Raw genomic sequence first — 26,440 nt, 5'->3', positions numbered from 1 at the left:
GTTGGCTGTCACAGGAGGTTCATCCCACATGTGCAGTGGAGCTGGAAGATGGGTATGGGCCACACCTCCCACAAGAGCCAAACTAACCCTGGGTGAACCAGTTGTTAAATTATTTGAATCCCACCACTGCCTATATACATTTCTTCACTCTCAAAAGCTATAATGCTGACATGGTCCTGATGTTTGAAACAAAAAATGGGTGTACTTATTTTGTGAACATTGGAAGATATGTCTTTCTTTATGGGATAACTGAGACTGCCGGGATATGTAGTTCAGTAATATTTAGAAAACTGCTTGATGCTCGTTTTCTGATAAATCTGCTTGATGCTCATTTTCACTAGCATAAAACCTAGTGAACTAACCAAAAGGTTCATTCAACCAAAAGGTTTATTCAACCAAAAGGTTCATTCATTTCAACCCTTGAAATTAAAATTAGCTTTGTGGAAATGCTATTGTTGGAAGAAAAATCCGGTCCGGTTCCAAGCTGGGAGAAATACGCTGGAAATAAAATGGAGGCTGGCAACAAGGAAAGAAGGCCTCTGTTTATTTGGTTTTCAGAAACTTCAGTGGCAGTAGTATGTTTCTGGGGTGGCTGCCCAATTGGCTGGATGAATGGGTGGATTTTTATAGAGTTCTGGGGTTTGGTGATTGAGATGCTCCAGAGGGTTGTGCAATGTAGTGAGCCTTGTGTCTTTTACTATTCCAATGGTGGTGGGTTATTCCTATTATGTCCTAAAGGTCATGTCCTATCCTTAGGATTTCAGTGGGGGAATGTAAATTCTTAATCTCATCAGCTCCAGCTTTCTGTGGTTGCTGTGACTGAAGGTCTTTTGTTTATGAATAGGATAGCCTGGCTTTGTGAATAGGTACAAAATATCGAACTCTAAAGGCTTCAGGCTTCTGCCTGAGGCTGTGGCAGGAAGACTGGGGCTGCTTTCTGCCTTTGATAAGATTTTTCTCACTTTCTCCATTGGGAAATATAATATTCTGCCTCTTTTAATATTCCTCAAACTATTTCATTCTTTAGGAGTGGGGGCTTCCCAAACTATTATCTTTAAATCCTTAATTGACTTGGTTGCCATCACTGAATAACTTTGTACCAGTCATTAACTCTCAGCCCTAATTTATTTGTTTTTTTTCTCTTTAGCTTTATATCACACCATTCATAATGTACAGATGGAGATAGAGAAGTCTGCTATTTTCTGTCCCAATGTAACATCAATCTCCTGAGATAAGGTGGTCTGAATGGTCTGAGAAAGAATGGGCAGTCTTTTACTTCTGGTCCAACACCTTCACCAGTATACCCAGGGGTGGGATTCAAATTTTTTAACAACCGGTTCTGTGGGCATGGCTAAGTTGGTGGGCATGGCTTGGTGGTCATGTTATTGGCTGGGTGTGGCCAACTCAGTATCACTTACATCGAGGCACGCATCTCCTCGCCTGGCCTCTCATGACTGTGGGGATGCTGCCACAGTCGTAAGTGTGAAAAATGATCATGTCACTTTTTTCAGTGCCATTGTAACTTTGAATGGTCACTCCACACAAGCAAAGTACCAGCAAAGGAGGGAAAAATAACTCCAGAGAAGTTCCTGAGACAGGAAGTCTAGTCCTGCCAAGAATATAATAAGGGTTAACGGAGAGGCAGTTTCTGTAAGCAACACCAGAATGTTTCCTTCCTGCCTTCCTTACAGGATTAGGACAGTAATTTCTTCTAACAACCAGTTCTCCAAACTGCTTAGAATGTTAACAACCGGTTCTAGCGAATAGGTGCGAACTGGTAGAATCCTACCCCTGAGTATACCCATAGGTTCTCTTGTAACACTTCTTATAAGATTGTTGTTGTGAGGAAACAATGGAAGAAAGAAATGCTATCACCTTTGAGCTTCTAGACAAAATACAAATTTAACAAAACACTTTTTAAAAAAAAGCATGGCATAACCTTGTTCCAGCATGGAATTGGAGGTTAGAAATGGGTTGTTCCAACATTTTTATCTGCCTTCTCTATCTCACCAAGGGTAGCCAGCTATGATATTTCTGACCTGAAGGCAGATAACTCCCAGGTGTTTTATTTTCTCCTTGTAGTAAAATACAAATTGCTTCAATTACAACCCCCCCCCCCAATATTTCAAAATTAGTCTACTTCTGTAGAAAGTTCTTCCCTTTAAGCATTGGGATGAAAATGGGCTATATTATTAACTACCAGGCTAAGTCATACTTTACAGTCAAGCATATAGAATGTGCCAGAAAAGCCACTGGATCCTCTAGGGACCATCTTGGCTAGATGAGGCAGATGACCTCAGAGGGTCTCTTCCTTCTGAAGTGGCTCTTTTCCACTTGATGACTCATGGCCACTAGGAAGGTGTGAAAGATCTTCATCTCCCTCCAGAACCTCGATGTCCTTTTACTGCTCAGGGAAAGACGAGTCACCACCCTTGACTCCTTAGTCCAACAACTAAGAGAGACGTTGACTAAACACGACCAGACATGGAATGGCTGCAGATCCAGGGCCATCTACTTGGCACCCCAGCTAAATTGTCAAACTTCTGACATCCCAGTATAGTGTCCTGCTTAACGGCAGGGCCAACCCAATCTTCAACTGTCATTTGCTCTTAAAGCACAGTGTTGAAAGAAATGAGCTATGGAGTTATTGGTTGGAGTTACTGCTTTTTAAAAGTCATGGGTCAAATGAGTTAAGCAATAAGAGACTGGCTCCCAATGGCAGGGCAATGAATGACACCTTCCCACTTACAACTACAGTATTCACAATTCAGGGCCTGGAATCAAGCAAGTAATTTGGATACATGAAGCACAAGATCCCACAAAGCCCTCTGACCACTTTGGCATTTAAAAAAAAAGGATACAATGATAAATAAGTGACTCAAATGTGCTACTCTTTCATGTCACATAAGACCTTCTGGCCTAATGTAGGCTGCTCTCTTCTGCCAAATGTTAGGGCTGGCCCTGATTCCCATTCATTTCCTTGATGTTTGTAGAAGAGATTGCTGGATTATGTCCCAAATCTTAATTAACCAAAAGAAGGTGACATTCAGACTTTTCTAATCCAGGTGCCAAAATGTGTTCAGCCAGGTCATAATTCATGAGGACCACCGACCATCAACTAGTAGTTCATAATTCAGAATTGAATTCTATCCCAAATTATGCTGGGTTATTCTCAGAACCAGCATGGCTTGAGAAAATGAATGTTAAGTAATATGGGGAAATATCTACTGTTATATTTTAACCCCTCTCTTTAATGGGAAGGCAAAAAGCCTGACTGACAAACATCAGAAGTAAAACAGGAGAAAAAAGCAAGTCCAAGCACTCAGTAACAAAATTTAGAAGCTAATGGGTATGCATTAATGTATGAATCTTTACTAACAGAGTTACAAAAGTTGCTGCTTTTAGCTTAGATCTCCCGCTATAGATTTCTATATTAAATGGAAGGTGATTGTCCCAGCCTTCAATGTAAAGGGTTTCTCTCTCTCTCTCTCTCTCTCTCTCTCTCTCTCTCTCTCTCTCTCTCCCTCCCTCTCCCTCTCTCTCTTTCCCTCCCTCCCTTTCTTCTCCTTTCCCCCTTTCCCCCTCTCCTCCCCTCCCTTCTCCTCTCCTTTCCTTTCTCCAGAGTATCTCCACTGATTCTGTTTTAGAAATTGAAAAAAAAACACATTTCATTTGATATGTTTTATGCACATTTTAGCACGCACATGTCTGAGAGTTTTGTTTTATGTGCTTAAAAAAAACAATATTAAAAAGGAGAATAGGAGCCAAGAAAGACTGGGCGAAAATAAACAACCCATGTCACTCTGTCCGGAAAGTTCTGGTGTTGCAAGAATGATGGGGTGATTTTTGCTGTACTTCAGACATTCTTTGACTTAGTCTTACTTTATTTTCAGACTGCCGAGATCAAAAGGGCAAGATCGGAATTCGAGGCCCTGCAGTCCTGCAACGGGAATTGTTCTCCTTTCCCCCTCCCTCCTTGCTCCCCCTCCCCAGCCGAGAAAGCAGAGGATGACAAATGCACAGGGGGAATGTCATAGAGACCTGTGTAATAACTTCCTCCAGCCAAGCGTAATTTCCATTAATAGAGAACTGGGATTCTTGTCCCAAAATAGCTGGCTGTGTGTTGATAAGGGCCAGCTAGAGGGAGTAGATCTTCACACTCCAGGTCCAGGCAGAGAGTTTTGGGACGTCTCTGGGACAGGACATGTCGGAACGTCAAGTGCCCTTCACTTTTCTACGCAGCCCCAGCTGGGACTGGTACAGGGGCAGCAGGCTTTTGGACCAGTCCTTTGGCATGCCGCTGATTCCCGAGGACTGGTACAAGTGGCCTGCCGGGACCACCAGCTGGCCAGGTTACCTACGACCTCTGGTCAGCTCAAGTCCAGAGCCAGTGGCTGCTAGCCCCGTCGTCAGCTCGCCAGGACCCAACCCTGCCTACAACCGGGCTTTGAGCCGCCAGTTGAGCAGCGGCGTCTCTGAGATCCGGCAGACTTCAGATAGCTGGAAAGTGGCATTGGATGTCAATCATTTTGCACCGGAAGAGTTGATGGTGAAGACGAAGGATGGCATAGTAGAAATCACTGGTGAGTAGCTTCTCTTTGAGGTCTCTCAGAGTAAGATTACAGATTAAGAGAGTTGGAAGGGACCTTGTAGGTCATCTAGTCCAACCCCCCCCCCCCGCCGCCCAAGCAGGAGACCCTACACCATTTCTGACAGATGGCAGTCCAGTCTCTTCTTGAAAGCCTCCAGTGATGAAGCTCCCACAACTTCTGAGGGCAACTTCTGTTCTGTTGGTTGATTGTTCTCAGTCAGAAAATTCTTGCAGACATTTCATTAGCATTGATGATGTTACCTAGTTTGGGTAATGAAACGTCTTCAAGAAAACAACCAAGTTCAAGAGCACCGAAGACAATCCTGAGCTACAAATATTCTCCTTTATATATTGGTGTTTATAATTGAGATTTTAATAGCCACACTATCAAAGGAGAAACATTTTTAAAGGAACAGATTAAGTGCTTAAGGAATATATTTATTTTTTTATTTATTTTACTGATTGAATTTATATTGAAAGAAATCTGAAGGAATACAGCTGCCTTATATCATGCAGGCGTTAATCCTTTCCCCTGTTTACTTCTTTAATCCGATCCTTTTAAAGTTTTCGCTTCTTCTTAGTTTTTTCCCCCCCCTTTTCTTTATAAACTTTATTGGAGGGCTTTGTATCGACCCATCCTGTAGAACTAGAATTTGTTATTTTTTTTAAATAATACGGACACTAACATTGCATGAAATATGTATATAAAAAATCTTTAATACTTGAACTAGTAGTCTCCAAGCCAAAAGAAACGCGTATTTAGACAATGCATTTCGAGTGGAAAAAATGAGCCATACGTGAACCAATCAATCAGTGGGCCTTTTTGAGCCCTAAGTCTAACGTTTTAGTCAATTGATGCCAGCAGCCCTTTTTCTTAGAAAGCCTCGTCAACAGCTCTTACTTCACTGGTCACAAGAGGCTTATTAGTGGATTGTACAGAAGGCTCTTTGAGTGCTCACCACGCTTTTAACAGGACGTAATGACGAAGCTCCGTTCTTTGGTTTCAGGAGGTTCACGTCCTATACAAAAGGCAGCATGTTCATTTTAATGTATTGTTTTATTAAAAACATGAGGGAGGTGTCATGTGACCGTACCCAGTTTTATGACTTTTGGGGGGGGGCGCAGTCATTAAGTGAGACATCATGTGACTGTGACTTTCAACCTTCCCTGCCAGCTTTCCTATTTACTTTTACTGGACAGAAGCTGGCTGGGAAGCTTGCGAAGGGGGATCCCGTAAGTGCAGGACGTTGCAACTGTTGTTAAGGGCAAGCCGAGCCGTTTGCCAAGCATCCAGATCGCTGCACCTGTCATAAGTGTGAGGGTTGGCCGTAATTCACCTTTTTTTTCAGTGCCGTCGTAACTTTAAATAGTTGCTAAATATTGATCGTAAATTGAGGACTACTTGTAAGGGGTGATTCCACACTGCAATCTAAGCTGCTTCTCTCCCTGGCTGCTGCTTCTGGTTGTTTCTTCATCAACTTCAGACATTCCAGCGCTAGGGGTGATCAGAGGGTGCCATGATAGCACTCTTCCAATATTTGAGGGGCTGCCACAAAGATGAGGGGATCAACTTGTTCTCCAAGGTACTAGAAGGCAAGACAGAAGCGATGGGAGAGAAGCAACCAAGGAGAGAAGCAACCCAGAACTAAGGAGAAACTTCCTAACAGTGAGAACAATCAACCAGGGGAACCATTGCTTGCCTCCAGAAGTTGTGGGTGCTCCATCATTGGAGGCTTTTAAGAAGAGACTGGACAGCCACTTGTCTGGAATGGCATACAGTCTCCTGCTTGTGCAAGGGGTTGGACTAGAAGAGCTCTAAGGTCCCTTCCAACTCCGTTATTCTGTTATTCCAGTCCAGGCTGCAAGGGATTGGCAATGAGTCCAGGCTGTGGACTACGGTCACTAGAACACCTGCTGGGTGATTCCCTTGCATCTGGCTCTTTCTGTCCTTCTGGCTGGTTCCTGGGTGGGTCAATCTACCAGTCTCCCTCTTTTCCTTTTAGGGACTGTTCTCTTCTCACTAATCTCTGTGCTTTTCTTTCGCTTTCTCAGAGTTGTTTGCACACGTATGTTCACACCCACTTCTTACACCAGCTCCTTTGATCCTGTCATTGGTCCAACTCCTTTCTCTCTCTCTTTTTTAAACGCCCTTATTTGTAGCTTCATAGCTTTCAGGCCATCCTAATGAAAGCAAAAAAAAAAAGGTGTTCCTTGTTGGAAACTTGGTAGCAATGAAGAGCTGAGACTTTCAGCTTCAGAGAAGCAAAGCACAGGTAGTCCTCCACTTACGACCACAATAAAGCCCCCAAATTTATGTTGCTAAGTGAGACGTTCATTAATTTGCCCCATTTTATGGCATTTCTCGCCCCAGGTTTGTTACCTGAATCACTGCAGTTGTTAAGTTAGTAGCATGGCCGTTAAGGGAACCTGCTTCCCCATTGACTTTGCTTGTCAGAAGGTCGCAAAAGTTGACTTATACGACTCTGAGACACTGCAACCGTCATATAAATATCAGTCGGTGGCCAAGCGTCTGATTTTGGATCATGTGACATGGATACAACTCAATGGTCCTAATTGTGAAAAACAGTCATAAGTCACTTTTTTCAGCGTCATCGTAATTTCAAATGGTCACTGAATGAACTGTTGTAAGTCGAGGACTAACCATAGCAACAATCCTACATTGCAACCTAAAGGTATTTAGATATAGGAAAGAGAAGAGGAACTTTGGAGAACTTTTGGCAAGGAGCGCAAAGGAGATTTCCCAGGGAGACCACATTTAACAGCCCACTAGGGCAGGGGAGTCAAACTCAATTTCATTGAGGGCCGCATCAGGTTTGTGTTGGACCTCGTGGGGCTGGGGTGGGCGTGGCCAGCCAGCATGACATCACTTGTCTTGGGGGGCACCTGTGGTGGCCTGAGCATGAACCCTAACCCAATCATCCTTTGGGTTAGTTAGAATTCTTCCATTAGAGTTACTTCAAGCATTTTTTGTTGTTTTTAAGATTTAATATATCAATTCTCATTCAAACAAGAGACTGATCTTGAATAGATAAACAGGGACAGACCTGTTTGGTGGTAGGATGGGAGACCACCCAGTAATCCAGGTCCTATATTTAGAAGTTGAAAAATATCTCAGAAGTAGACCGTGGCAAAGTACTTCGTCTGTTGCCAAGAGAACTGGATGTTTGTCCTTTTTGAGGTATAGAAGCTTGAAGAAGCTTCTTGGATACAAAGTGAAATGTCTTCAAAGAAAAGCAAGAAAATCCAGTTGCCTCTTGAGAAAAGCACCTTTGGAACAACCATGACCTGGATGACTGGGAATCTCCATAGACAAATAAGAAGAGGCTTTTCCACCAAGCCCATTGAATGTTATCTTGCCCTAGTTCTATATATGAATTTCAAAAGCAATGCAGCAGCCCACTGGAAAGTTTATGTGTGCTCCAGCTGCCTCTTGAAAAAGCATCTTTAATACATGCACTGGAGCCAGTCAGAGTTCGGGCTGCTGCTGGAGACCCCCTCTTGGGTCAGAAATTAACAATTTTCTATTGCAGGTGAAAACACCCTGGAAATACGCTGGGAGGTGATGGTGGATAAAGTCATCTTTTCTTACATTCAGAATGTGGGGACTGGCCCTTCAGAAACTGCAGATCTGCCCTAAAAGTTTAGTTTTTCCATGAGACCTCTCGAAAGCAGAAGAGGAAAAGGACAGATTGTAGCTGCTCTTGTTGCTGGTTTTTAAGACATGTGTGGAGCTTGTTTGGGACTTAGGTGGGCATTACAGCCTTCGGCTGACCATAACAACATTGCTGAAATTAACGGGATTTTATATTTGCCTATTAATTGTATAAGCAGGTACAGAAATCGCCTCAGTTGAGCAAAGTGTAGTGCAAACCCACTGAAATGAGAGTAATGGCTTCCAGGTCTATGAGCCTTGAAAAGTTTTTGTTTGTGTGCCTTGTGTGTTTTTGAGTCAGCCTTGACTAGAGGCAACCACGGTTTTCTTGGCGGCATTTTTCAAAAGTGCTTTGCCCTTGTTTTCTTCTTCGAGGTCTGAGAATGAAGGACTGGGCCAAGGTCACCCAGCTGGCTATCTAATGCCAAATTCCACGGTGGTCTGTACAACGCTATGAATTTAGTACCAAATTATCTCATTTTTCTCTCTGCAATACATGAAAACCAGCCAAAGAGCTTGGTAGACACAACACACTAAGCTGGGGAACAAAATAAACAACAAATCAAGTTTAAAGTTTATCGGTCTTATTTTAAAAGCTGGGGACTTCTAATTTCGGGTTGGTCTACTGCAGCAGAATAGTTCTGCCTCTTAAAAGACAAATATGGTTCATATATCAGGACCTCTTGTAGAGGTGGTTCTATCAGAATCAGTTGTGCAATGCCTACGAGCGGAGATAAAAAGAACAAAGGTGGGTGAGAACAGAGGAAGCAAACAAAGAAATTGCTTAGCTGGGAAACTTCACTTCCCTGTCTCCCTTGCCAGCTGGATTGCAGCTGGCCTATTCCATGCCTGATTAAAATCAAGGAATCTGATTAGGTGCCAGATAGACTTTTTTGGAAGTATATTATCCAACTTCCCTATGACATAGGTCTCTTGGATTCAACATGCACGTTTAAATCATACTCAGTCAAAGGCAAAAGATATTTCTTGCTTTTTGCTGAAATGTGCCAACTAAAGGAGCTTCAAAAGATTACAGCAGCAAGTTAGCCAAGCAGTGCATTCACTTAATCACATCACGGACATTTTTCTGTCTCAACGCTTATAACAATAACTGCTTACCAAGCAAAGCTGTCTGGGGAGGGCGGGCGGGGGTTAAAAAAGTCAAGTCAGAGTCTATTATTGTGAGATTGAAGCAACCAAACTCAATGCCCATTACCTAAAAGGGACAGGGCTTCAGTCATGTGATCACAGCAGACATCTTGAATTTTCGATCTGTGGAGGTTGACAAAATATCAAGATGGTGGCTACAGTTGTGCAATGAAAGCCCTGCCCCCCTTTTAAAACACCACCAGACACAATACGTGAAAATCAGGGGTGAGGCTTTGATCATGTAATCATGGCTCCTGACTAGACTGGATGAAACCAGGCTCAATAGCAGTAACTGTGAGAGGAATCTTGGAGTCTTAGTGGACAACCAGATAAATATGAGCCAGCAGTGTGCAGCAGCAGCCAAAAAAGCTAATGCAACCCTAAGTTGCATTAACAGAGGGATACAATTGAGATTAAGGGAGGTACTAATACCACTCTATAAAGCCTTAATAAGACCATACCTAGAATACTGCATCCAGTCTTGGTCACCACACTATTAAAAAGATGTTGAGACTCTAGAAAAAGTACAGAGAAGAGCAACCAGGATGATTAGGAGACTGGAGACTAAAATATATAAAGAATGGTTACAGGAACTGGACATGGCTAGTCTAGTGAAGAGAAGGACCAAGGGAGACATGATAGCGGTCTTCCAATATCTGAGGGACTGCCACAGAGAGAAGGCGTCAAGCTATTTTCTAAAGCGCCTGTAGGCCAGACAAGGAATAATGGATGGAAACTGAGCAAGGAGAGATTTAACCTGGAAATAAGGAGAAACTTTCTGACAGTGAGAACAATCAACCAAAGGAACAGCTTGTCCTCGGAAGTTGTGGGAGCGCCATCACTTGAGACTTCCAAGAAGAGATTGGACTGCCATTTGTCAGAAATGGTGTAGGGTCTCCCACTTGGGAAGGGGATTGGACTAGATAACCTATAAGGTCCCTTCCAACTCTGATTATCTATTATCTGTTAACTTGATTTTTTAAAATTCCACCTCCCATTGACATCCCTGTCCAACCAATCATCCTCTGTGTTAATTAGAATTCTTCCATTAGAGTTACTTCAAGCATTTTTTGTTGATTTTAAGACTTAATATATCAATTCTCATATGAACAAAAGGCAGCACGACTGATCTTGAATAGATAAACAAGGACGGACTTGTTTGGTGATAGGATGAGAGACCACCCAATAATCCAGGTGCTATATTTAGAAGTTGAAAAATATCTCAGAAGTAGACTGTGGCAAAGTACTTTGTTGCCAAGAGAACTGGATGTTTGTCTTTTTTGAGGTTTAGTAGAAGCTTGAAGAAGCTTCTTGGATGAGAAGCGAAACGTCTTCAAAGAAAAGCAAGAAAATCCAGTTGCCTCTTGAAAAAGCACCTTTGGGACAACCATGACCTGGATAACTGAGAATCGCCATAGACAAATAAGAAGAGGCTTTTCCACCAAGCCCATTGAATGTTATCTTGGCCTAGTTCTATATACTTCATCTGTTGCCAAGAGAAGTGTATGGTTGTCCTTTTTGAGGTATAATAGCAAGAGTAGCCAAGTGACCTAAAAAGAACATTCCAAAATACTTTTGGGCCTTTTGGGCCCAACAAGCCTATTATGGTTTGTAGATGAAGCTTCTGTTGATGATTCAGCAACAGTCATGCAAAAAGAGAGAGAGAGAGAGAGAGAAAAATAACAATTCAATCAGCAGGACCTTGACTGATGCTTTGAAGGCAAGATGAATGTATAGTTAATCCTTGACTTGCAATCATTTCTTTAGCAACCATTCAAAATTACAATGGCACTGAAAAACTGACTCACAACAGGTCCTCATACTTACGTCTGTTGCAGCATCTCTTTGGACAGGGGATCAAAATTTAGATGCTTGGCAACTGGCATGCATTTATGATGGTTGCATGTGCGACTTGTGGTTATGTGATCACCATTTGTGAGCTTCCTAGCTAACTTCTGACAAGCAAGGTCAATGGAGAAAGCCAGATTTGCTTAATGACACTTAACAAGCGCAGTGAATTTGCTTTAAAAAAAGTGGCAAAAAAAGATTGTAAAATTGGGTGTGACTCCCTTAACAATGCACATTTTGACTCCTATTGTGGTTGTTGAAGATTATCTATACTGTGTCTACAGCCTCTGGCTCCTCCCAAAGAACTCTCTCCAAATTCAGCAAGGAACCTTCTGTTCATACTCTTCCAAAAAGACATTTGTGCATTTAAATTTTCATTTATTTTAACCTTTTTTTAAATGGAGAAGGTTATCCAACATCATTACACACAAAATTACTACACCTAAAATTAAGGCACAATTTTGCTTAACTGGTCCTATTGTACTCTTCTGAATGATGGCTATATGAAACCAAACTATTTTTTGTTGGGAAAAACATCAGAAGAGAAAGGCTTCTACCTCCAATAGCTACTTGCAGGGGTGTCCTGGAAGCAGGTGGGAGGGACTGGCCACTGCAGGCCGGGGCTTGGGAAGTCAGCCTTTTAAGCCTTATTCAGAATAGTCTGAATAATCTATGTAGAATAGTCTTCGTAGTCTAAAATAGACTACATAGAATCTTTTCATTTTTTTAAAATAGGAAAGCACTGATGGTTCTGTCACAGAGGTATTTTCTTTTCCAGGCAAACATGAAGAAAAACAAGATGAGCATGGATTCATTTCCAGATGTTTCACAAGGAAATACACGTAAGTAGATGTTATGACTCCCCAAATGACCCATGCAGGTGAGAAAGTTGGCAGCAATAGCAAACACGTGATTTGCCTCTCCACTATATTCTCTGAATAGAGAGAATACAGGAGCCACGATGAGACTGTGGTTAGAACGTAGCATTGTGGGCTAAGTCTGCCCACAGCTCGGTGTTCGATCCTGACTGGCTCAAGATTGACTCAGCCTTCCATCCTTCCAAGGCTGGTAAATTGAGGAACCAGATTGGGGCAACATGCCGACCAGAGGTGGTATTCAGCAGGTTCTGACCAGTTCTGGAGAACCGTTAGTGGAAATTTTGAGTAGTTCGGAGAACCGGCAAATGCCACCTCTGACTGGCCCCGCCCCCATCTATTCTCTGTCTCCCAAATCCCAGCTGATCGGCTGAGTTTTCTTTTGTTGCCCTGCACAGGAGAGTGGAGCTGGAAAGCAGGTTAGTGGGGTGGGGAGAGAATGGAGATTTTATAGAATCCTTCCCTTGGAGTGGGGTGGGAATGGAGATTTTACAGTATCCTTCCCCTGCCATGCCCACCAAGCCATGCCACGCCCACCAAGCCACGCCCACAGAACTGGTAGTAAATTTTTTTGAATCCCACCACTGATGCCGACTCTGTAATGTAAATCACTTAGAGAGGGCTGTAAAGCACTGTGAAGTAGTATATACAGTAAGTCTAAATGCTATTGCTAATTGCTATTGTTGAATAAATACCTGCTTGTAGTTTGACCTAGAAGATATCTGTGTGTGGAGAGGTGGTTTTATACCGGGGTGTCCAACCTTGACAACTTGTTAGACCTGTGGACTTCAACTCCCAGAATTCCACAAGACTTAAAGTTGCCAAGGTTGGATACCCCTGCTTTATATCCTCTTTTTGGTCTTTGAAGCATACTTCCCCCAGCTGTGCACGCAAATAAGCTTTCCACCTTAGTTTCCTTCCTCTCCAGAAGATAATGGCTGTTAAAAATGTTGCATATCCCTTTCTGAACCTTCTCTTGCTCTTTGCCTTTCTATAGCAGAGTGAACAGAAGTGAGCTCAGTTAATACATCAACCACATATACAGTACTTTATAAAGGGGTCATTATATAAGCAGTTTTATATAGGCAGTTTTTTTATCATGATTCTCAACAGGGAGAAAAATAATACCATATAGTTCCATCATCCTAATACTTCAAATGTTGTAAAATACTGACATTATATCAAGAGGAAACCTTTAGAGGGAATGTGGGTTAGCAGTGGCCTTCCAGATCACATAGGACTCCTAGCCCCATTATCCCTGACCATAGAGCCGAGGTCTCCAAACTTGGCAACTTTAAGACTTGTGGACTTCAACTCCCAGAATTCTCCAGCCAGCATAGCTGGCTGGAGAATTCTGGGAGTTGAAGTCCACAAGTCTTAAAGTTGCCAAGTTTGGGGACCATTGCCATAGAGGATGGTCTCCTATGGGCCGCAGCCACTAGTGGGCTGCAGCCTGTTCAGAATCGGGCTGTGCAAATAGAGCTGTGTGCATGCCTACCATCACACGGAACAATTCCCTCCTCCCCACCCACCCCCGCTGGGCCACCAAGCAAGAACATTTGGGGATGACTAAGTTAGGGCATTGCTGGAATCTATCAGATTTCCAGGGGGCATCACATACCTCTTCTTACCTTTTTCAATGTCAAATGAGAGGTATTTCTGGACCCCCATGTGCCCCACAAGAGTAGTGTGCAGTGTAGTTAAAAAAAACTAGTAGTTAAAAAAACCATGCAAAAGTAGGAGGTGAGAAGTAGTGAAACAACAGTCGAACAAAAACTTACTGGAAAATTGATTCAAGATAAAAAGGTAAAATAGCAATAGCACTTAAACTTATATACTGCTTCACAGTGCTTTTTACAGCACTCTCTAAGCAGTTTACAGAGTTTACAGCCTGTTACCCCCAACAATCTGGGCCCTCGTTTTACCCACCTTGGAAGGATGGAAGGTTGAGTCAACCTTGAACCTGGTGAGATTCAAACTATGGCAAGTGTGATCTTCCTCTCCTTTGCTGGTTCTTCACAACTCTTCTAAAAACACACACACAGCAGAATGGAGGCCATCCACGTCACAGGAGGAACCAAGTTCCAGAAGGCAGATACCGTTAGAGAGAAGAAACACTTCTAGGATTCCAATAGTGACCTTGTTTAATCAAAGGAAACCAGAGCATGCTGATATATTTTCCTGCTCAATTTGAGAGAAGAACACTTTCCTTTCACTTCCCTTATATGAGGAGTGCGGATGAAGGGATTTTTGCTGCTACATAAATCTGCAACACAAGTAATCCTCATCTTTGGCCACAGTTGGGACTAAAATTTCTGTTGCAAAGGAAGACAGTTGTTAAGTGAGTCACACCAGATCTCAGGACCTTTTCTGCCACAGTTGTTAAGCCAATTACTGCAAGTTATTAAGTGAATCGTGCATTTGTTAAGCAAATTCGGCTTCCCCCTGTTGAGTTTGCCTGCCAAAAGCTGGCTGGGAAAGTCACAAATTGCAATCACATGACCCTGGGGGTCAAATTCCCAAATTTTGCCAAGCATGAGGATCAGGTGTTTTGTCAGTGCCCGTGACTCTAAATGGTCACTAAATGAATCGTTGTGAAATTGAGGGCTGCCTGTAGTTTAAGATAAGCAATTATTTTTAATCCTAAATATTCGGTGTCTTGAACTCCTCAGGATTATTACAAGTCAGTTTCAAACTCTTCTGAGTACTGCTGGTTGGACATAATGGCAATTTGGAGTCTCTTTTACAGTCAAGATTGACCAGGGGGAACCAATGGACCTCCAGATGTTGCCAAACAATAATTTGCCGGTATCTCTCAATACTGGTTAAAACTCATTGTGGGAAAGGGTCATTCACAGTAACAGATGCCCAATTTAAAGGAAGGAAACAACCCAATGAAGTCATTTGGATTTACCTCATAAGCCTCCCAGACCATTCTGATGTGCTCTTTCTTTCACAGGTTGCCTCCCGGCATTGATGCATCCGTGGTCCGATCATCGCTTTCCCCAGATGGCATGCTGACCGTAGAGGCACCCTTGCCCAAACCAGCCATTCAGTCTGCAGAGATCACAATCCCAGTCACTTTTGAAGCCCATGCCCAGATCCCCCCATCAGATGCCAAGAAGCCTGAAGAGGCCACCAAGAAATAAAGACCTTTTGAGATACATAAATAGTAGAGAAAATGGGCATTTAAAATCTCCCGTATATTCCATTTTGTAAAGGCATCATTGTAGTCAGGCGTCCGAATAAAACTCTTTAAACCCCTATAGGATTCTACTTTTTTTTTAAAAAAAAAAATATCAGTATTTATTTTCCTTTTCAGAATGTAAGCAAAGAGGAAGAGACCGCTGGGCATCTTTCCTTATTGGTCTTTCCCCATAAACATCTCCAGCTAGTTTAGAAGAATTCCCCCCTCAACCTGCCTGTGATTCATTTTTATTTATTTATTTATTTATAAAATGTATTGGCCACTCATCTTATCATAAGGTAACTCTGGGCAGCTTACAGTTACATCCTAGTTAAACAAAAATGTTAAAATCAAACCTTAAAAACCAAAGACACGTGGAGAGATGTGGGAGAGATGGGATCTGTTATTAATCAACCACCTCCATTGCGTTGATCCCCCACTGGTGCCCGAAGCTGACTGGCACAGCCATATCTTTAGGCCCTTATGAAAAGATAGGTGGGTTGGGGTCAACCTCACATCGGGGGACAAGATGTTCCAGAGGGAAGGAACAACAGCTGAGAATGCCCTCCTCCTGGACCCCACCCGCCAGAATATTGGGGCTGCCTCCTCTGCTGGCACAACTGGGATGGGCCAATCCCAGTGGGGTGGGACGGTCCCTCAAGTAACCTGGACACTTGCCATGAAGGGCTTTACACCTTAAAGTGCACCTGGAAGTGGACTGGTAACCAGTGCAGCTCATGGAACAGCGGTGTCATAGGAGCCATTCTTGGAAGGCCGAAACTACCCACCATGCCACACTCTGCATCGGCTGTAGCTTCTGAATGTTCTTCAAGGGTAGCCCCATGTAGAGCACATTACAATAGTCCATTTGTGAGATGACCAGGGACTGAACGACTCAGCACAGGGAAGCCTAGCCCAGGAAAGGCTGCAACTGGCACACAACATGAAGTTGTGCAAAGGCTCTCCTACCCACAACTGCCACCTGTTCATCAAACAGGGATTGTGAGGTCCAGGAGAACCCCAAGTTATGAGTATGTGTGAGATCCCGGTATATACCACTCCTCAATTAGATCTAAAGGCATTATCCATGCATCTGCATTTTGTTCAAAAGGTCCTTACGCAGTTCAAAGCATCTCCCTGTAAACGCAAAATATGAGAAGCCTTTGCCCACTAATAATTCTGGGAATTGACGTCCGTACATCTTAAAGTAGCCAAGTTTGAAAAACACCAGTGTAAACAGCCCTAGGCTTCATGACTCAACATAAGCAATACAGCTCCAGAAAAACTTCAAACTCTTTTGAACATTTTATCCAATTGCTTACTAGCAGGGGTCGGATTCTGCAAGTTCGCACCTATTCGCTAGAACCGGTTGTTAACATTGTAAGCAGTTCGGAGAACCGGTTGTTAGAAGAAAATTACTGGCCTAATCCTGTAAGGAAGGCAGGAAGGAAACATTCTGGTGTTGCTTACAGAAACTGCCTCTCCGTTAACCCTTATTATATTTTTGGCAGGCTTAGACTTCCTGTCTCTGGAACTTTTCTGGAGTTTTTTTCCCCCTCCTTTGCTGGTACTTTGCTTGTGTGGAGTGACCATTCAAAGTTACAATAGCACTGAAAAAAGTGACTTATAACTATTTTTCACACTTACGACTATTGCAGCATCCCCACAGTCACGAGAGGCCAGACGAGGAGATGCGTACCTTGATGTGAGTGATGTTGAGTTGGCCACGCCCAGCCAGTCACATTACCACCAAGCCATGCCCACCACCTAAGCCACTACCACAGAACCAGTTGTTTAAAAAAATTGAATCCCACCCCTGCCTACTAGGGTCTTTAGGAGTTGAAATAGCAAGCCAAAACTCCCTTTATCCCTCTTCTTCTCTCTGCTCTGGTCTTCCCCTGTTAAGAGGACAGAAAATATTATCTTTTTTTCCTAACTTGCACCTTTTTTTCCTAACTGATCATAGGACAAGCACAAGTATGTGTCCATGATGTTACCTTCATCCTACCTTTCGCCCATGAGTGCGAGAGTTTTAAATCTACTGTGGTTATACCTCTTTTAGAAATAAGTATTCTCTACTTACGACCACAATTGAGGCCAGCATTTCTATTGCAAAGTAAGACATTTGTTAAGTGAGCTTTGTCCCATTTTACAACCTTTCTTGCCACAGTTCTTAATCGAATCACCGCAATCATTAAGATAGAAACATAATTGATAAGTGAATCTGGCTTCCCCATTGAACTTCCTGATGGGAAGGTCGCAAAAGGATATTGGAACACTGCTACCATCATAACTAGGAGACAGTTGTCAATTTTGATGACATGAGCATACAGATACAGGTAGTCCTCAAGTTACGACCACAACTGAACCCAAAATTTATGTTGCTAAGTGAAATATTTGTTAAGTGAGTTTGACCCATTTTATGATTTTTCTTGCCAGTGTTGTTAAGTGAATCATTAGATCTGTTCAGTTTGTAAAACGATTGTTAAGTGAATCTGAATTCCCCATTGATTTTGCTTGTCAGAAGGTCGCAAAAGCTGATCACAAGATCCTGGGACACTGCAACCGTCATAAACATGAACCACTTGCCAAGCATCTGAATTTTGATTGTGTGACCATGAGAATACTGCAACGGTTGCGTGAAAAATGGTCATAAGTTACATTTTTCAGTGTGCTGTTGTAACTTTGAACTGTCACTAAACAAACGATTGAAATTTCTGCCAATTTCAGAATAGGTGGAGGGTAGAGCTCACGTGTCTTTTTCCAGGAAAGGGAGGCGGAATGAGGAAAAAGGCTATACATGGATGACAATGTCATCATGCGAACACTGTAATCTACATACTTGCATCAGATCCTGGGATGCAAGAGGTAATTGCAAAGTCTGCTTAATGATGTCACTGTTACTCTGCATCTGTGCAGGCAAATTGGAGCCAACGTAGAAAAGGGATTTTGGAAGGGATTTTGGGATTCCGTTCCACCGGTTTATTGTTCTGACTGTCAGGAAATTGCTCCTTAGTTTTGGTTGTTTCTCCTTGATTAGTTTCCATCCATCATTTCTGTCTTGCCTTCTGGTGCTTTGGAGAATAGGCTGAATCCCTCTTCTTTGTGACAGCCCCTCAAATATTAGAACATTAGTATCGTGTCATCCCTACTCCTTCTTTTCATTAGACTAGATACACCCAATTCCTGCAACCATTTGTCACGTTTTACCCTCTAATATTCTTTGTTAAGGATGTGGCAACAAGATGTGACAAGATGGTCAGTGCCTCCTAGTTCGAGCATGAATTTTATCAAAACATATTTCCTTTCTTTAATAATAACTTCAGTGAAGTTTAAAAATACAAAGATAAACAATTAAAATAAATTAATAAAAATATGGAAAAGTACAAAGAGGAAAAAAGGTAGAGAAAGGGGGGAAATAAATATATTTAAAAAGGATATATAAATATGAATCAAAACGTATTTCCTGACTAAACATCACTCACAGCCTCTTGAATCTGCAGCTTTTGTCCTTTAAACATCTTTCTCTAAGTACTCCTAAGGGGCTTGGTTTCATTCTCATAGTATGCTTTGTGAAATAGGTAGACCCAATGGCTTTATCTTAAACTTTTGCAATCCAGGAGCTGCATACAATTTGGTAGAAATTAAAAGATAAATAGCAAGAATTTTGGTATAAAGAGAGCTGGTTTGTTCTATTGGTTAAGGCACCAGGCTAGAAAGTGAGAGACCGTGAGTTCTAGTCCTGTCTTAGGCATGAAAGCCAGGTTGGTGACCTTGGGTCAGTCCCTCTCTCTCTCAACCCTACTCACCTCATAGGGTCATTGTTGCAGGGAAAATAGAATAGAATAGAATAACAGAGTTGGAAGAGACCTTGGAGGTCTTCTAGTCCAACCCCCTGCTTAGGCAGGAAACCTTACACCACTTCAGACAAATGGTTATCCAATCTCTTCTTAAAAATAGGAGGAGGGTGTGTTGGATGTTTTTGCCACTCTTCTAAAAATAATAAAGGCATCATACAAACAAACAAACATTCAGTGGGGTGCTTCATTGATTGAAAGGGGAAGAAGGAATTTTAAAACCTTCTCCAACTTTCCTCCAGACAAATTTGTCCTCACACCAGCAATGGCTCCAGTTAGGAATAAAAAGAAAAAGTACAGGCTTATCAGTAAAAATAAGTTGGCCCAGCTAAGCTTGGTTCCAGTCCAGCCTCCTGTTTTTTCTCTCCTATACCTTTTCTCCATAATGCTTTCCAAGAGATGAGAAAGGGAGATGACAGTGAAGCAAAGTTTTCCCATTATGTTTCCATAGAAGGAAGAATGATTAAAATGAGCACAAACCCATCCTCAGTTCTACACGAAAGACAGTGAAATGCATTTGGCTGCCCTGACGAAACTTACAGACTTCAAAAGGGCATCAAAATGCATTTCAGCTCAACCACTTTCTTTGTAAGTAAGATCTACATTCCCACTACAGCCATCAATTGATTTTTTTTTTGAATACACACACATTTTTTAACCGCATTGTTACACCAGCAGCAGAACAGAAAATCCGTGAAAGCTTTTTCTCTTGCGAACATTAGAAGCCTTAACATTAAGCATACCAAACCAACATCGCTGATGGGATCAGATTGCAGGCGATTCTCTAAACTCCAGTGTTGACCAGGGCACAGAGGGGGAGAGAGAGAGAGAGAGAGAGAGAATTCAGCCCAGAGCAATGCCTCCTTATATGGTCAAGGTTGCAAGGTACATCAGAAGCTGGGCAATGTAGAGAATTTGAGGCAGCGGAGATAATCAGAAAGGACAGCCTACTCAATTTAAGAGCATTTGGATGCATCCTGAGAATATAATTAAGAAGTGCTATAAAGCTTTCAGGGTAACATGCTTACCACATTTGTAATTTATAGTAATATGCCCCACAATATGGCAGATGGTGAGTATTGTTAGTATTGATTGGATACGTATGTGAGCAACATATATGCTTGCAAAAGTCAAGTCCTGCCCATCTAGCATGTACTTCACCATTAGCACGTTCATTTATATGTTACTTTGACTTGGATAATCTCTGTCTTGCACTGCAGTCCCCAAGTCTCCTCTTTCCAGTTTATGAAAGATCCTGGAAAATATAGTTGAAGATATTTGCAAACACAGAATGTTGGTTTTGTTGTGCAGGTTACACTGAATCGATCATCTGTCTTATCTAAATCTAATCTATCTGAGTTACTACAGCACAATTTTTATTTGGGTTCATGCCAAAATTTAATTCTTCCTTTTCTAGCAACAATTCCAGAGCAGTCAGATAACTGCTGTCTAGTCTTCCTTTGTTTGTTTGTTTGTTTGATTGATTCCTTAGGTGCCATCAAGTTGGTGTTGAATCTTAGCAACCTGATAGTATTTTAGATTTTCCCAAGCACATCTGTCCCAAACCTGATCCTTCAAATTTTCCAGTGATGTAGCTATCAATCTGTAATTGAGCCTACCTACTTTGCTGCTGTCTTCTTTCTTTCCACTTTTCCTAACATTAGAACCTTCTCCAGAGAGCTAAGTCTTCACATAATGTGTCTAAAATAGGATAATCTCAACCTGGTAATTTGTATTCAATGATCCATTGGTTAGTTTTCCTGGTTGTCCATGATATTCTCAAGAGTCTTCACCAACACCAAAGTCAAAAGCATCAACACTTTTTCTATCCTGCTCTAAGTTTCACTTCCATAGCCTGTCATAGGGACAATATTATTGCCTATGTTGTAGAGCGGCGGTTACAGAAGGGAGACTGAGCCAGGGCTAGGCTAACATACTTTATTCAAGGAATAAAGGGTCGCCGCGCTTCAGATGCAACCTGACAGCCAGCTGGAGCGGCGACAGCTGATGCCGTTTGACAGCTCCCTTTATAGCCGGCTGTCAAACGGCATCAGCCAATGGGAGCGATCGGCGCTCCCGCTCAGATGGCGGACCAGAAGGGGAACTTCAGGCAGGTTCTTAATACATAACACTCCTTCCCCTGGTTGCGCGCATGCGTAGTCCTGTAGCCACAATGGCGGCCTTCGCTCGCGGCTTGTCCTCCGCGGCTCTGGAGGCTTGGGGCTGCAACACAGTCTCTGTCTTCTCCGGCGGTGCCAGGCGTCTCTGCGGAGGGTCGACAGCCGATCCGGACCTGCTATCTGGAGGCGGCTCTGGTGAGTCTTCCTGCGGTGGTCGGCTGGCTGGGAAGTCGGGCCTCTGGTAGACCGGGTAGTTCTGTGGGACGGCTGCGGCAGGCGGCGAGTAGACTGGGTGGCTCGGCGGCGGGTTGTCCAGGCTTTGGGCGGCAGGCGAGGTCCAGCGTCTCCTGAGCTGGTCGAGATATGCCTCCTCCAGGTTCTCCCATCTTCCAGGAGGACTCGGTAAGACCTGGGCCCTGTAATAGAAACTATCCGCCCTGGCAGCCATAACGGGTGCCCTGCATAGTTCCTGGCATATACCAGGTCTTGCAGGCAAAGCCCTGGCATGGCTGCAGATGCCAGGGTGTGCTGAGTGAGTAGTGGGGGTGCAACCTGTCTAGGTGGTTCGGAGTCGCCTGCCCATCAAAGGTTCAGCAGGTGACTTGTTGGTTGTGGGGCATGGTGTGGCATGTTGCGTGAGTAGGTAAGTGGACAGCTTGGAGTGCCAGTCTGCCTGCCTCAGTTTGGCCAAACTTCTTTGGCTCACCTAACAGCCCTCTCTGCCATCCCATTACTGGCGGGGTGAAAGGGGGCTGTAAGGGCATGCCTGATGCCCAGGTTGGCAGTGAAGATGGCAAATTCGCTTTGAGCTGAATTGAGGCCCGTTATCTGACACCAAGGTGTCTGGCAGTCCATGAGTAGCAAACAGTCTGGTCAAAACCCTAGTGATGGCTTGAGTTGTGGTGGAAGACAGCATGGCTACTTCAGTCCATTTGGAAAACGAGTCCACTACCACCAAGAATGTTTTCCCAGCATGGGGCCAGCTAGGTCAATATGCAGCCTGGCCCAGGGTGCCCCTGCATCTTCCCATCTGGTGGGTGTAGCTATGGGTGGAGCTGCCCTTGTCGCCTGGCAGGCCTGGCATGCGTTGACCCAACTGGCAATTTGGGCATCTAGTCCAGGCCACCAAACGTAGCTGCGGGCCAAGGCCTTCATCCGTACCATGCCCGGATGACCTCGTGCAGTGTTTTTAGAACTGGCTCTTGCAAGGAGGCAGGAATGACCACCCTTGTCCCCCATAACAAACAGCCCTGTATTGCAGACAACTCCTGCTTGCGAATCTTAAAGGAATTAAATCAGGGGCAAAATGTATATCTGGCCACCCCTTCCCACCCAGTCCAGGACCTGGGAAATCAATGGGTCTTTTTGAGTGCGCAGCAACATCCCCGGCTGAAAGTGGGAGGTCCAGTCCCATGCACTCGAAGATTGTGTGGATGGGAGCTGGGTCCTCGACTGGTGTAGGCAGGGGGCACCTGTTGAGGGCATCTGCGTGGCTCAGGTTAATTCCAGGATGATGGATCAAGGTGTATGAATAAGCGGCCAAAAAAAGTGTCCACCTAGTCATTCTCGGGGAAAGTACCTGTGGGGTTTGTTTGTCCCCAGCTAACAGCCCTAACAAAGGTTTGTGGTCAGTTACCAGTTCAAAAAATGGCCATAGAGAAACTCATGGAACTTTTTACAGCAGCTACAGCTGCCAAAGCCTCCTTATCGATCTGGCTGTAATTTCTCTCAGCAGCAGAGAATGTTCTTGAAAAATAGGCAATGGGTGCCTCAGATCCATTTGAAAGCCTGTGGCTTAAAACTGCTCCTATCCCAAAAGGTGAGGCATCAGCGGCAGTACTAGGGGCAAGTCCTTGTTAAATTGAACTAACACTGCGTTTGAGGTTAACAGCGACTTCACTGCCTGGAAAGCGTTGGCTTCTTTATGTCCCCAGTGCCAGGAGACCTCCTTGTCTAGGAGCCTATGTAGGGGCTCAGCTACAGAGGCTTTGTGGAGTAGGAAGGATGCATAGAAATTTAGGAGCCCTAAAAGGCCTGTAATTCAGTTTTGTTAGAGGGAGTGGGTGCCTCGTGAATGGCCCTGACTTTACTTTCTATGGGGTGAATCCCTGAGGCATCAATTCGATAACCCAGGAAGTCTACTTGGTTGGTAGCTATGGTGCATTTATCTTTTTATTTGAGCCCATTTAGTCTAAATCTGTCAAGAACAGACCTTACTCTGAGTAGCAGTTGTGCCTTGTTAGGGGCGAAACTAAAATGTCATCAAAGTATGGAACCACCCGGGTAGGCCCTGGAGGATTCTTTCCATGAGTGATTGAAAAATGCCTGGGGCTACGCTGACCCCAAACTGTAAACGTTTACATCTGAAGGCGCCCTGTGTGTTACTATGGTTTGGAGGTCAGCAGTGTGCTGGTCCGCAGGGAACTGTTGGTATGCCTGGGACATGTCCAATTTTGCAAAAAGTACGCCTGGCTCAAATGTGTGAAGCAGGTGTTGAATAACAGGTACTGGGTATGTGCTAACTTGAAGGAAATGGTTGATGGACGTCTTATAGTCCGTGCAAATTCTCACGCTACCATCCTTTTTAAAGGGGTGACTATGGGTGTTTCCCACTTGGCAAAATCTACCTGTTCCAAAACTCCTTGATTAATGAGTTTGTCTAGCTCAGCGTCTAATTTGGGCCTAATGGCGAAGGGAACCCTTCGAGGTTTCAAACGGATAGGGGTGGCTTGTGGCCCACATTGAAGGATATGGGGGTGCCCGTATAACAGCCCAGGTCATTGCTGAAGACATCAGCGTAGTCATTAAAAAGGGCATCAACTTCAGAGTTTTTGACAGAGTGAATCCCTGTGATGTTTAGACCTAGGGCAGGGAACCAATCCAGTCCTAGCAAGCTAGGTAGGGCACCATCAACAACTACCAGTGGCAAGTAACCTCTAAAGTTTTGGAATTGAATAAGGAATTTTCCTTACCCAGGACCGGAATGGTCTTTCCTGGTAGTCCCGAAGGTTCAGGTGGCAGGCAGTCCTTGGGAACGAAGGTAGAATCTTCTTCAGCATGGACCAAGCGATGATGGAGAGGGTTGACCCGGTGTCCACCTCCATGTGGCAGGGTTTATCTTCTAAGAGAAGAGAAACGCTATTTTGTTAGGGTTCGTGGAGAAACTGCCCGCGTGATGGCAGGTATAGCAGTTTTTACTTGCCTTTGGGATGAGGCAGAGACTCGAGATCTTTGGAAGGGGGCTTGCTCAGCTTGACAAACTCTGGCTATATGCCCTTTTTTCTGGCAGTTTAGGCAAATAGCATTCCTGAACCTGCAACTGGATCTAAGGTGGTTACCTCCACAGCCTGCACAAGGGGGCTGTTGTTTGGTGAACTGGTTGTTGTTTCTTCTTGGTGGAGCTAAAGGTGTTCTGGGTGTGTGAGGCGATTTACCTCTAATGGTTCTTCTATTTCCTCCTGGGATACATCATCATAATGGACTGTAGCCTGTCCTTGTTTTGGGGTAGCTCCCTGAATCTCAGCTGCAGATATTTCAGATAGTTCAGCAGCTTGAGCTTCTTCAATGGCTATGGATAAAGTTAGATCTTTCTTTGCTAACAGCCTTCTCTGGAGCTTTAAATCCCTAATACCACCCACTATCTGGTCCAGAAGCATGTCCTCCAGGTAATCCCTGAAACCGCAGTGTATGGCAGCAGATCTTAGGGCTGCCATATATTGGCTCACGGTTTCTCCCTCAGCTTGAACCCTTCTCCTAAAGGCTAGCCTCCTAGCTATCTGAGAGGGTTTGGGGAATAGTGGTTGGCTAAAATATCTTTCAGCTCTTCCCAGGGAATAGCCTTAATGGGTCGTGGTGACACTAATGCTGAGGCAGTGTCGAAAACTGTAGCCCCACAGAAGCTTAAAAATAAGACTTTTTCCTCAGGTCTGTAGCCCTAGACAAGTCTATAGCGTTTAAAAAACATTCAAATCTGTTAATGTAGGATTCCCAAGTCTCTGTTCCGGGCTGGAAATGTGGGAAGGTCGGCGTAGATGCCATTTGAGCTGACAACAGTGGGTCTGCTAGGTGAGGAAAAAATTAGCGGTCGCTTTTAGAAAAGCGTTTCAGTAGCGCCTGTCAGCGGCGTTCGTCCTCAGCTGCGAAGCTTTGAAGTTTGCGCTCTTTTGGAGCGCCGGCGGCGGTGACTTCACTCGGCACTTAGCGGCTTCAGCTCTTTCTCTGTGTGACTTCGGCTCAATTGTTTCGCCTGGACGTCTTTACTGCATCCCGCCCTCGTCGCCAGTGTTGTAGAGCGGCGGTTACAGAAGGGAGACTGAGCCAGGGCTAGGCTAACATACTTTATTCAAGGAATAAAGGGTCGCCGCGGCTTCAGATGCAATCTGACAGCCAGCTGGCGGCGACAGCTGATGCCGTTGACAGCTCCCTTTTATAGCCGGCTGTCAAACGGCATCAGCCAATGGGAGCGATCGGCGCTCCCGCTCAGATGGCGGACCAGAAGGGGAACTTCAGGCAGGTTCTTAATACATAACAGCCTATTTTATTCTTTAAACTGTATAGCTTCTTTACTAGCTGACAATAACTATAAGGTAAAAGGTTACTAGGTTTTGCTGCTTAGCTTTAAAAATGTGACAGAAGATGCCTCCCAAAGATCTAGTTCCATTCATATAGACCTTGCTTGCTTTTGTATTTCTCTGCACATTTGTTGTCTCTCTTGCCAGCTTCAAAGTTTTATTTATTTATCCGAAGGGCAAATTGCAGTCACGCTAATGCATCTGAACCTTAGCTCTGCTGCTCCATGGGTCCCTGAGGAAAGCTTTTAAACTGATGAAGAGTAGCAACAGTGGGCCAATACTTTTTGAAGGTAGCCCCATGGAAGTCTTTCTGATCCTTTCTCAGCTAATTTCTCAGAAAGATAAAAGAAACAAAAAAGATCAATATCTGGGTGATTGAATGCTATGCTTCATTCACTGTTATTATTTCAATATATAAGGATTGTAAGAAATAAACTCATTTTTGCACCCGTGTATTTTATTCATGTCAAAAAGGTGGTCTACTCCAGAATACATCTTCCAATAAGAACCATAGCAATATCACAGATTAGGTTTCTATTGCCCTTCCCTCATCCCATTGGGGTTTTTTT

At 43.8% G+C, this 26,440-nt stretch overlaps 1 protein-coding gene across 1 annotated transcript; it reads left to right on the top strand.

The window, feature by feature from the left end:
* The first annotated feature begins 4,170 nt into the window (after positions 1-4,170).
* HSPB1 (heat shock protein family B (small) member 1) lies at positions 4,171-15,402 on the top strand. Its single transcript, XM_026672437.2, has 3 exons — positions 4,171-4,583; positions 12,040-12,103; positions 15,096-15,402. The coding sequence occupies exons 1-3, from the start codon at positions 4,205-4,207 to the stop codon at positions 15,283-15,285; spliced, it is 633 nt and encodes a 210-aa protein (XP_026528222.1). The 5' UTR covers positions 4,171-4,204; the 3' UTR covers positions 15,286-15,402.
* Positions 15,403-26,440: the final 11,038 nt, after the last annotated feature.

Source organism: Notechis scutatus, chromosome 1 (assembly GCF_049901735.1).
Source record: "Notechis scutatus isolate UNSWTSFEM ecotype Mainland chromosome 1, rNotScu1.2, whole genome shotgun sequence".
NCBI classification, from domain to species: Eukaryota; Metazoa; Chordata; class Lepidosauria; order Squamata; family Elapidae; genus Notechis; species Notechis scutatus.
This window is presented reverse-complemented; position numbering and strand designations above follow the sequence as displayed.